Source organism: Dendrobates tinctorius, unplaced genomic scaffold, assembly GCF_039654945.1.
Source record: "Dendrobates tinctorius isolate UK_male_01 unplaced genomic scaffold, ASM3965494v1 ptg000010l, whole genome shotgun sequence".
NCBI lineage: Eukaryota > Metazoa > Chordata > Amphibia > Anura > Dendrobatidae > Dendrobates > Dendrobates tinctorius.
This window is the reverse complement of record NW_027361678.1, coordinates 9838241-9850344: the sequence shown is the minus strand read 5'-3', so window position 1 is coordinate 9850344 and position 12104 is coordinate 9838241. Positions and strand designations below refer to the sequence as shown.

The window sequence follows — 12104 nt, the reverse complement described above, 5'->3', positions numbered from 1 at the left end:
TGACAGTGAAAAAGGCCCTGAAGACGCTAGGCTTCAAAAAAGCTATGTCAGTACTCAGGAATATTCTGAAGACAGAGCAACCGGCAAAAGGAGATTCAGCTCATCCCAGCAGGGAATGGCAGAATCCAGAAAAGCAAGGAAAACAAAAACAAAACATAAATGCAAACAGGCAAAGCAGAAAACTTAGCTTTAGGGAAGCAGGAATCAGACTGGTGTCCTAGAAGTCCACAGAGAAATCACCCGCAGGGCAGAAGGGCGTCGGCAGCCTTATATCCAGTCAGTGACTCCACTCAGCCAGTCATCCTCATTAGTCTCAGGTGCCTGATAATCAGGCTCATTACCTTCCTTTACCAGAATAGTGAGTTCACCAGACCTCAGTGACGAAGGGGAAAATGAACTCACAACACAGGACTATGTAAGCTTCTTTAGCCATATCTTGGCTGTGGTATCCCCCCTCTCTCTCTCTCTGTATACCTCATGGCTGCATACTCTGCTTCACCATCCATGGATAAATATGTGAATTACGGTAGCTCCAACTGGTCAAGACCAGAGCTCAGGTTGCCAAATCTCCTCCTAAAACATCTAACACCACCATGTCTGAGGAATCCCTGCAAGCAAATGCTGCTTCTATTACAATGAAGCTCATGCCGGTGATTGACGCCAGACTTCAATCTTTTCAATCATCACTGGAATCAATCACATCACAACTAACTGAACACACCAATAAAATTTCAGAGGCAGAACAGCGGATTTCTGACTTGGAGGACACGGTACAATCCTTTGTTACCCAGATAAAGGACAGAGACCACGAGATAGAGCAGCTTCGGGAGAAATTTGATGACCTGGAAAACCGGAGTCGTCTTAGCAATCTACGGATCATCGGTGTTCCTGAATCTGTAAAGGACCTACACCACCTTACTTCCTCATGGCTCCCACGAGCACTCAATTTGCCTGACATGCCTGGCTCTATGGTGGTGGAGCGAGCGCACAGAATTGGACCTGAGCGCTCTGATCTGAAAGCTCGTCCACGCCCGGTAATTTTCAAGTTACTCAATTACCAGGACAAACTTCAGTTGCTCCGGGCGTACCGAGCCACCTCCTCATTGAAATACGAGGGCCATTCCCTCCTTGTGTTTCAAGATTTCTCCTCCTTGGTGGTGACCAAGCGCTGTGCTTTTTCTTCAGTATGTAAACTATTACATGACAAAGGCAATCGTTTTGTTCTTCTCTACCCTGCACGCCTTCGGGTGGTGCTTCAAGGAAAACCGGTATTTTTTGATGACCCAGATAAAGCATTAGAGGAAGTTGAGTGCTCTTTCCGGGCTTCCTCTCCGGTCACTTGACTGATTTGTAGCCATGTGTTATTTTGCCTTTAAGATTTGATTTTGAGCTTATGGCTTGATCTATATTGAACTTTTGTTCTTATCTCATGTTTTTCCTTCTAGGGGATACCATTAGTTAAGATAACTTAACCCGATGTTTAACTTTTTGGTTTACATGTTGTTTCTCAGTTCAGTTGGGGGGTTCCCTCTCCTTGGGCACGCTCTATGTCCGGTCTTTTTGGCTAACTTGGGTTGGTAGGTTTGCTCGCTGGGACAGACTGTTGCCCAACTACTCTTTTTTTTTTTTTCTCATTTCTACGTTCTGGCCCTAATGTGGGATAGGTTAACATGACCGCCCATAATAACATAGCTTCTCACATTAATATATGCTCCATCAAACTTCTATCATGGAATGTGGCTGGCCTCAATTCACCAGTAAAGCGCAGAAAAGTACTAGATCACATTACTCGTCTACGCCCCCATATTGTCTTTTTACAAGAAACCCACTGGCTATGCAGGGGTCACCCAGCGTTCCGTAATAGATATTATGCGGAGTGTTTGGAGGCTTCCTTTACACAGAAAAAGCGTGGTGTGGCCATTTTGTTCCATAAGGATCTCGATTATTCTATACAGGATGTGGTGAGGGACCAGGCAGGGCAATATATATTAGTCAGAGCTATCAATGAACAGCGGGAATATTGCCTTATAAATGTTTACGCACCCAATACTACTAGCCCCTCCTTCTTTGCTAAACTTGAAGAGATGGTTCACGGCTGGCATCCTACCAGTATATTATTGGGTGGAGATTTAAACACCCTTCATGATGCTTTTTTGGACAGATCTTCCCCCCTGCCCGCATCTCACCCTCCATCCAGAGCGATTTCTACCTTGTTAAACAGGTTTGACTTGGTTGATGCCTGGAGGTGCTGCCACCCTATGGAAAGAGAATATACCTTCTATTCTAGGGTACATGATGTTCACACTCGAATTGATTATTGGCTAACTTCTGCCTCTCTTCTTTCCCTTCTAAAAACAGTTGACATTCTCCCTTCAAATATCTCAGACCACTCCCCGATCTTACTTACTCTGGAACTCCCCACTAATAGATCTGTGTCTTTGCGCTGGCGCTTCCCCTCTTATCTCTATACTTCAGATGATTTCAAGCGCTATATGACAGGCTGGTGGGAGACTTTCGTGGAGGACAACTTGGAACACTTGGACGATATCAATCTATTTTGAGCCACTGCTAAAACAGTACTTAGGGGACATGTTATCTCTTATGTGTCCCAGAAAAAAAGGAAGTTGTTGTCCTCCTTGCGGCCTCACCTAGACCAGCTCTCTCAGTCGTATAGAGACTTTAAATTACATAATACTCCCTCCTCCAGAGAGGCTTACCTGACAGCTAAACAAAATTTAAATACCCTATTACATGAGCAGGCACACAACCAATTAGCTCATCAACGTAACCATTATTTTCATTGGGGTAACAAACCAAGCCGCCTCCTGGCATCTTTAACGAAGCCATTCAAAGCGGCTACTAGGGTTCCCAATATTGTCTTACCCGATGGCTCTATCACTCGTGACCCAACCCAAATTTGTGCGGCTTTTAGATACTTTTATGCAGATCTTTATGGCCCATCTCTGGACTCTCAGGAGGATGGATATGCATTCCTACACAAGGCTTGTCCACCAAGGCTTTCTGACTCTCAGCGGAAGATCCTAAACCAACCAATTTCTTCTGAGGAGGTAAGATCAGTCATTAAATCTTCAAAACTGCATAAAGCCTCTGGCCCGGATGGGTTCTCGGTAGAGTTTTAAAAACTGTTACAACCCTTAATTACTCCACACCTCACCTCTCTTTTTAACCATATTTTGGACTCGGGTTCTCTGCCGGATCGATTTAATGAAGCCTGTCTGTCATTACTACTAAAGCCGGGCAAAGATCCGCTTCTCCCTGCCTTGTACCGCCCGATTTCCCTTTTAAATGTTGATTTTAAATTGCTCACCAAAATCATAGCTAATAGATTACAGTCTATGCTTCCTGATATTCTTACCTCATCTCAAACGGGCTTTGTCCATGGTCGGTCTATCACTTACAATATCAGGACGGCGTTAGCGGCCATCACACATAGTTATCAGGCTAAGGCCAAGCAGAATATACTGGTCAGCCTCGATGCTGATAAGGCTTTTGACCGTGTGTCCTGGTCTCATCTTATCAGAACTCTGAAGTATAGACTGTTTTGCTTTACCTTTTTTAATTTTATACGCACAATTTACACTAACTCCCAATCTTCGATTTGGCTTAATGGTATCCGGTCAACCCATTTTTGCATCTTCAGGGGGACGAGGCAGGGCTGTCCTCTGTCACCTTTGTTGTTTAATATTGCCCTTGATCCCTTACTAAGATATTTGGAGATGATCCCTTCCTTTGGGGCATAGGGGTCGGTCACCATACACTTAAAAGGTTGGCATTTGCTGATGATATCTTACTCATGATATCCAATCCTAAGGCTAGTTTCACATTTGCGCTTTATAGCGCAGCGATGGCCTGCGCACGGCCGCCGCTAAGCCCCACCCCCTGCCGGCTCCCTGCCCGCTCCTTCCGGTCATCGCCGCCTTCTAGCGCACTTGGGCGCAACATGCTGCGTTCGGCGCACACGGGCGCACCTTCAAAAGTGCGCAGCGTACGGCAAAATCCTGCTAGTGCACGGCCAGCACACGATCTGCGCACCCTATGCTAAAGATAGGGTGCGCAGATCGCAAGCGCCCAAGTGCGCTAGAAGGCGGCGATGACCGGAAGGGGCGGGCAGGGAGCTGGCAGGGGGCGGGGCTTAGCGGCGGCCGTGCGCAGGCCGTCGCTGCGTTATAAAGCGCAAATGTGAAACTAGCCTAAGGAAGCCATTTCCTCTATAATGCACGCCTTTAATGAATTTGGAGCAGTTTCGGGATTTCGTGTAAACTTTAATAAATCTCATGCTTTAGCTATTTTTAAAATTGCTCAGAAACGGTTGCCTTTCCCTTTCAGTGGAAGAGAAATTCTTTACCTTATCTTGGCGTTGACCTACCATCAAATCCTCATGATATCTATAAATTAAATGTTCAGCCTCTTATTTCTGTAGTTATACAAGAACTTCAATCCTGGAAATCCCTTAAATTATCCTTTGCAGGTAAAGCCCATCTAATTAAAATGATCTCTTTCCCTAAAATACTCTTTCCTTTACAGACGCTCCCGGTTCTACGTTCTAAAGCTGATGATAGGCTACTGACACGAGCCTTCCGCAAATTTATTTGGGGCTCAGAAGGGGGCTCTAGAATTAGTGTTTTTAAGCTATAGCAAACCAATCTTTGGGTGGACTTAATCTCCCAAATTTACGCCTCTACAGTATAGCGGCTGCTTTTCGCCATTCCCTTGATTGGATATACGCCTTTAATCGCTTCACTAATACCCCAATAGATGAGGCCATGTGTAGACCCTTCAGCCTCCCAGCATTGCTTCACCTACGAAATGCTGAAATTCCAGTGGAGGTTAGAGATAATTCTCTATTATGGTCGGTAATCTTGGGATGGTGTCAAGCTAGACGAGTTAGCGGTCTTGACCCCCACATCTCGATGTTTCTTCCCTTTCAAGGTAACCCCTCTTTTCTACAAGGCAAGTCACCTCCCATTTACAAGGTGCTTGGAAACAATGGGTGTAGACTGGTCCGAGATACGTTAACAAATAATCAATGCCTTCTTACCTTAGAGGACATGGTTTTCAAATACCCAATCCTTATAGAAGACAATTTTACTATCTCTCAAATTAGACATTACGTAAGCTCAATATTGCGAGACATACCGGATGATGCTAGAACACACCCTCTAAATTTAATATCCATTAAAGCCCAAATGGGAACTTATTCTATGAGTCTTATATATAAATCATTAAAGCCTTCTATACATTGGTCAGACTCTTCACCAGGCCCTGGAAAATGGGTTGCTCAATTAACGAACTGTCGGGTAAATGACCTTTTGAAAGCCACTCTGCGTATTAACTGTGTATTACCATATGACAGTTACATAACCATGTCTCTTATGATATTTCATAGAGCATACAGTACATCTCCCCAAAGGTCAAGTCTAAAATGTCCCCCTCAGGGGACTATCCCTGCCCTAAATGCTTACACTCTCCAGCTGATATTTTCCATTGCCTTTGGGACTGCCCAAAAATAAGGGAGGTATGGGATACACTTCTGCAACATCTCATCAACACTTCTAGCATATCTATCTCTCTCTTCCCGGAGTGGGCCATATTTAATATTCTCGCACAGGACCAGTTGGTGAGGCTTTCTGTCCAGCAGCGCCGCATCTTGTTCATATGGTCGGCAGCCACACGTAAAAGCATTCTCCATTTGTGGGCACAGGATGTAACACCTTCTTTAAGCTTAATTACTACAAAAGTCACATATCTCTTCAAAATGGATTGGATAGAGGCCTTACTCAATAAAGAAAAAGACACTGAACGCTTTCTATTCACATGGTCCTCTTTTATCAATACTCAGATATCTTCCACACACCAGGCGATACATAGTTGTTTCCAGCTCACCAACTGGTATATGAGAGAGCAGCTTGCCGGTAATATCCCTGTTAGACTGGATTGAAATTGTATTACGAAGTTATGGAGTTTGCCCAGGGGAGAGGAGGGGGAGGAGCTTGGGGGTTATAGTTGAAAAAATGCCGTCTAATATTAATAATATTGAATAAATGTTCTTCTGTTATGTTATTGGACATTATATGTATACTTTGTATTACACTCAATAAAGACGGTTAAAAAAAAAAAGAAAAGAAAAAGTCAAACGGTGCTCCTTCCCTTCCAAGCTCTGCCATGCACCTAAACAGTGGTTTACCCCCACATATGGGGTATCAGCCTACTCAGGACAAATTGCACAACAACTTTTGGGGTCCAATTTCTCCTGTTACCCTTGGGAAAATAAAAAATTGGGGGCAAAAAGATCATTTTTGTGGAAAAAATGTTTTTTTTATTTTTATGGCTGTACGTTATAAACTTCTGTGAAGCACTTGGGGGTTCAAAGTGCTCACCACACATCTAGATAAGTTCCTTGGGGGTCTTGTTTCCAAAATGGGGTCACTTTTGGGGGGTTTCAACAGTTTAGGCACATCAGAGGCTCTCCAAACGCGACATGACACCCGCAGACCATTCCACCAAGTCTGCATTCCAAAACGTCACTACTTCCCTTCCAATCCCCAACATGTGCCCATACAGTAGTTTTCTCCCACATATGGGGTATCAGCGTACTCAGGACAAATTGGACAACAACTTTTGGGGTCCGATTTCTCCTGTTACCCTTGGGAAAATAAAAAAAATTGGGGACTAAAAGATCATGTTTGTGGAAAAAATGATTTTTTTATTTTCATGCCCATGCATTATAAACGTCTGTGAAGCACTTGGTGGTTCAAAGTGCTCACCACACACCTAGATAAATTCCTTGGGGGGCCTAGTTTCCAAAATGGGGTCACTTGTGAGGGGTTTCCACTGTTCAGGCACATCAGGGGCTCTCCAAACACGACATGGCGTCCCATCTCATTTTCCAGCCAATTTTGCGTTGAAAAAGACAAACGGTGCTCCTTCCCTTCCGAGCTCTGCCTTGCGTCCAAACAGTGGTTTACCCCCCACATATATCAGGTATCAGCGTACTCAGGACAAATTGCACAATAAATTTTAGGGTTCTGTTTCCCTTGGGAAAATGAAAATAGGGAGTGAAAAGATCATTTTTGTGGAAGAAATATGATTTTTTTAATTTTATGGCTGTACGTTATAAACTTCTGTGAAGCCCTTGGGGGTTCAAAGTTCTCACCACACACTAGATAAGTTCCTTGGGGGGTATAATTTCCAAAATGGGGGTCACTTGTGGGAGTTTCCGCTGTTTAGGCACATCAGGGGCTCTCCAAACATGACATGGCATCCAATCTCAATTCCAGCCAATTTTGCATTGAATAAGTCAAACGGCACTCCTTCCCTTCCGAGCTCTGCCATGCACCGAAACAGTGGTTCCCCCCCCACATATCAGGTATCAGCGTACTCAGGACAAATTGCACAATAACTTTTGGGGTCCAATTTCTCCTGTTACCCTTGGTAAAAAAAAAATTGGACCTGAATAATTTTTTTGTGAAAAAAAGTTAAATGTTCATTTTTTTTAAACATTCAAAAAATTCCTGTGAAGCACCTGAAGGGTTAATAAACTTCTTGAATGTGGTTTTGAGCACCTTAAGGGGTGCAGTTTTTAGAATGGTGTCACTTTTGGGTATTTTCTATCATATAGACCCTTCAAAGTGACTTCAAATGTGATGTGGTCCCTAAAAAAAATGGTGTAAAAATGAGAAATTGCCTTATAGCTTCCTAGTAAAAAAATTTTGGTTCCAAAATTGTGCTGATGTAAAGTAAACATGTGGGAAATGTTACTTATTAAGTATTTTATGTGCCATATCTCTGTGATTTAAGGGCATGAAAATTCAAAGTTGGAAAATTGTGACATTTTCAAAATTTTTGCCAAATTTCCATTTTTTCACAAATAAACGCAAGTTATATGAATGATATTTTATCACTAACATGAAGTACAATATGTCACGAGAAAACATTGTCAGAATCACCGGGATTCGTGGAAGTGTTCCAGAGTTATTACCTCATAAAGGGACAGTGGTCAGAATTGCAAAAATTGTCCCGGTCATTAACGTGCAAACCACCCTTGGGGTTAAAATAAAGATGACGCAGCTTAGCTTTGGAGTTTTACTTTAAAGTTAAGAGAAGATTCCAGTCTCTGTCTAAAACTGAATAACCCCAAAGCACTTAATTTTTTTTATTTTAAACTAAGTAAAAAAAAATCAGTATGATAGAAGACGTAACCTTAGCAGATTACCAAGCTGTTGCTCTTACATCGTGGAAGATACTTTTTCTTATATCAGACTCTTGGCGAATATCTGTCGTTAAGCAGATTTTCATTTTTTTTTCTTGTCTAACTAATTATACACAGATTTTGTTCCTTCATTGATCTTGATCTTTATAGCAGTCAATTCTCTGCTTTCTATTCCAGAAATCCAAACTGTAATGATCATCCTTACATGCTTAATTGTAGTTGTTTTTCCCTGTAATTGACGCTATCGTTGGTGAGTAAGCACATGAGACTTGGGAGATTGAGATTGGGGCAGGATATGTTAGTGTTATAATATAATTATTGTGCTTTAAATCCATTTCCTTTTAAAATAGGCGAAGAACAATATCTAGACACAATCAGTAAAGCATCATATCATATTGGTCATAATAGTCTCAATCCCGCATTTATGTTGTAGACCTGTCTACCTTCTGGTACATTTTGGACTTGGTATTTGGTAACTTTGACTTGTTGGTCATATCTTCAAAAGATATCTTGTCTGTTTTTGTAATTTTTCAAGGTATTATATATTGTAATGGTACCGTAATGGCATTTAGGCTACTTTTTAGGTAGATTTTTATATTTAAGTGTTATGTTTTCCAGATTATGTCCCTGGTTCTTGAACTTGAGAATCTTAAAAGCCAATATGAAACTATGGTATCTGACCTTCTAAGGTGGATCCAGCAAAAAGTCTTGGAGATGAATGATCGTAATTTTCCCAACGCCATCAATGGTATGTTGCATCTCTTGGCCAACTTTAAAACCTATCGCACTTTAGAGAAACCTGCAAAGTACCAAGAGAAAGGCTTGATTGAGGCACATTTTTTCAACATCCGGACTAAATTACAAGCCAACAACTTGCGCCCTTATTTTCCACCTGACGGGAGGTCCTTGAGCGATGTAGAGAAGTATTGGAAAGTCTTGGAAAAAGCTGAATATGAGCGAGAGAAGGCTCTTCAGAAAGAGCTGCTCAGACTGGAACGACTGGAGCTTTTGGCACAGATGTTCCAGAAGAAGGCTTTTCTTAGAGAGTCCTACCTGCATGAAATGAGAGAAGTCATCGAGAGACAGGATTTCAAGCCCAACAGTATCACCCAAGTGGAAGCTGCTACTAAGAAGCTGGAGGCGATTGAGGCGGACGTGCTACCTCGTGAACAGCGGTTCAGGTCACTCGCTGAGATGTGTGCCGTTTTAGAGAAAGAGAATTACCATAACAAGCCAGTAATAATAACAAAGTAAGTTTGTTTCTTTGGTAAACTTGGAAAACTTTCTAATGCAAAAACATATAATCCTAAAACATACGGTGATATTGCATCGATAGACACAGATCATCTTTGTTTCACACAAGATATAGCATATAGACATAAAAGAAATAAAAAAGACAAGAGCTAAAGATTTATTAAATGTGTTCAAATATCAAAAAATTGAAAGTCGATATCTTATGTTTATCTTCTAAAATTAACTACATTGCATCTGTCATGATTTGAGGATCTATTTTGCCCTTGTACAGTAATGCCTATTAAATAAGAGAATGAAGACAACATAAGAGGCATTTTAAAATGTGTAACATCTAAAGTTTTTATTTTCCTAAAGTTAAAAACAAAATCTGAGCCCAAATCAACAAATTGTAAGATTTTTTTTTTGTTGTTTTAAAGAAGCATTTCCATCAACATTTTTATCCTCAATATATTGCAGTCATCATATTATATAGCACTGAGTACTTACAATTGCTCATTTTGCCTTTCTACCAAGATAATTCTTCACTTTTCCATTAGGTCTATGACATCATGTGATTAAAAACTGACCAGCTGAATCCTTCTAAGCTCTATGTAGAAACAGGAGGTCAATTTTCCCTGTGTGAGACATCACTGCAAAAGTCCCTGACAGGGAGGAGGAAGCAGCTGGGTCAGGAGTTGCGGAGGGGAATGATAAATGCAGGGAAAAGAGACTTCCTGTTTCTACCTAGAGCATAGAAAAGAGAAGAATTAGCTGGGTAGAAAGGCAAAATGAGCAATTGTAAGGACACAATGCTATGTGATGAATGCAATATATTAAGAGAGTACAATTTGTAATGGGAGGAGGAGTTGAAGAATGAGGAGAAGAAGGAGGAGGAGAAGGAGGAGGAGTGCTACTTTAATTATATAACGCAGTAGCTAAAATAGTATTTTTATTTAGCTATACCACCACCTGGATGCCTAATGCTTTTGCTTGCATCAAAATGATATAGCAAATTAACATAGAACACAGGCTTGTTTGAAAAGTTAAAGTGTAATTTATTAATTCATTTAGTGATAACCGCTATCTCTGTGTGCACACCTATGTAGAAATAGCTGTCAATCATTGCGTAGGTCCGCCGCCTGGACTCGTAATCCAAGAATGAGCAGAAATTAAATAAAATAAATGACAAGGTATACTGGAGATTTTCTGACAAAACCATACTTCAATGTGCTCCTGCCGCCCTAGAATATGGTGCAGATTGGCCTGCTTTTATCAATGTGACGTGACAGATTTGCTTTAGAACGAATATTTTCCTTCTCACTCTATATCAAACAGACAACAAGAGTTATCGAGAGGCTGGCGTGCATTGCTTGACCTACTGAAAACTCACAAACAGTTATTAGAAGATAAACAGCAAATAATGGTCCTCTTACGTGACATTGACAGTGCTGTCGAGGAGTTGCGAGCCATGCAGGTAACAACGTTTGCCTTCTAAATAACACATGCAAATGTGCACATAACCCTGTATTGCTAATAGAGTTCATTTTTAATAAATGTTGATGAACTTTTCTTAAAGTAGGCTGTTAATATTTGATGTGTAAGGTTTTAACCTTTGGATGTTCTACCAAAGGGCTGGTTCCTTGATTGCTTACACTCAGAGTCCTCATACACATTAGATAAAAGTTGTCTTAAGTTGCCTATTTTTGAAGTGTCTAATGTGTACGGACACCTATAGACTCTCAGAACATCAACATATAGAGGTGTCTGCAGCGGCTTTCAGAGGGCACAGGAGCACTGATCTGAACCAATCATTCCAGTGTATTGATGAATTGGGAGAGAAAGCTGTTGTTGGCTAACAGCTAACATATGTATGTAGGGGCCTTAAGAAGAATCAGTCAGCAGATTTTTGCTATGTAATCTGAGAAAAGCATGATGTTGATGCAGAGACCCTGATTCCAGCGATGTGTTACTTACTGGGCTGCTTGGTGCAGTTTTGATAGAATCCCTGTTTTCTCTACTGTATACGTAGCAGTGCTCAGAATGTGTATAAGTCCGCCCACACCCCTGATTTGCAGTTTCCTGTGTAAGCTATCAGCAAGCTGCCAGTCAGTGGTGGGGGCAGGGTTACACAGATTAGCTAGACTGTCTTGCATGTGACACCTAGTCCTGCAGTGATAATCTACTGATGAGAAAACACTGATTGTATTGAATCTACAGCAAGCTGCTGAGTAAGTGACACATAGCTAGAATAAGGCTCTCTGCTCCTACATCAAGAGGGAAAAAATCTAGCATCCACGGCAATAAAAAAGGTATTAAAAAATGACTTTTAAAGGTATTAAAGCATGACTTTAACAGCAACATTTAAAAATTGTAAGAGCAAAAAAAAACCATGTACAATCCAACAAAAATAAAAATGGAGAGGGGGGAGAATATGAATAAGACACAGGTCTACGCGTTTGGAGCTCAGACGCTCTTAGTCCTGAGCTTTCTCCTACACGGATTACATAGCAATAACCTGCTGACAAATGATGACTTGTTCTTTTGGACAGCTGTGCCTTGTTCTGCAGCTCATTGAGTGATCTAGCCCCTTTAGACGCCACTTAATATAAATCAGTAATGCAAATTGTATTCTCTGGTTGTT

At 41.4% G+C, this 12104-nt stretch overlaps 1 protein-coding gene across 1 annotated transcript in view; it reads left to right on the top strand.

The window, feature by feature from the left end:
- The window catches only part of SPTBN5 (spectrin beta, non-erythrocytic 5), a 313866-nt gene that overhangs the window by 74755 nt on the left and 227007 nt on the right, over positions 1-12104 (top strand). The window contains exons 7-8 of the mRNA XM_073586632.1: positions 8849-9480; positions 10799-10937. Of these exons, the coding sequence (XP_073442733.1) occupies positions 8849-9480; positions 10799-10937 (771 nt within the window). The remainder of the gene's footprint in view (positions 1-8848; positions 9481-10798; positions 10938-12104) is intronic.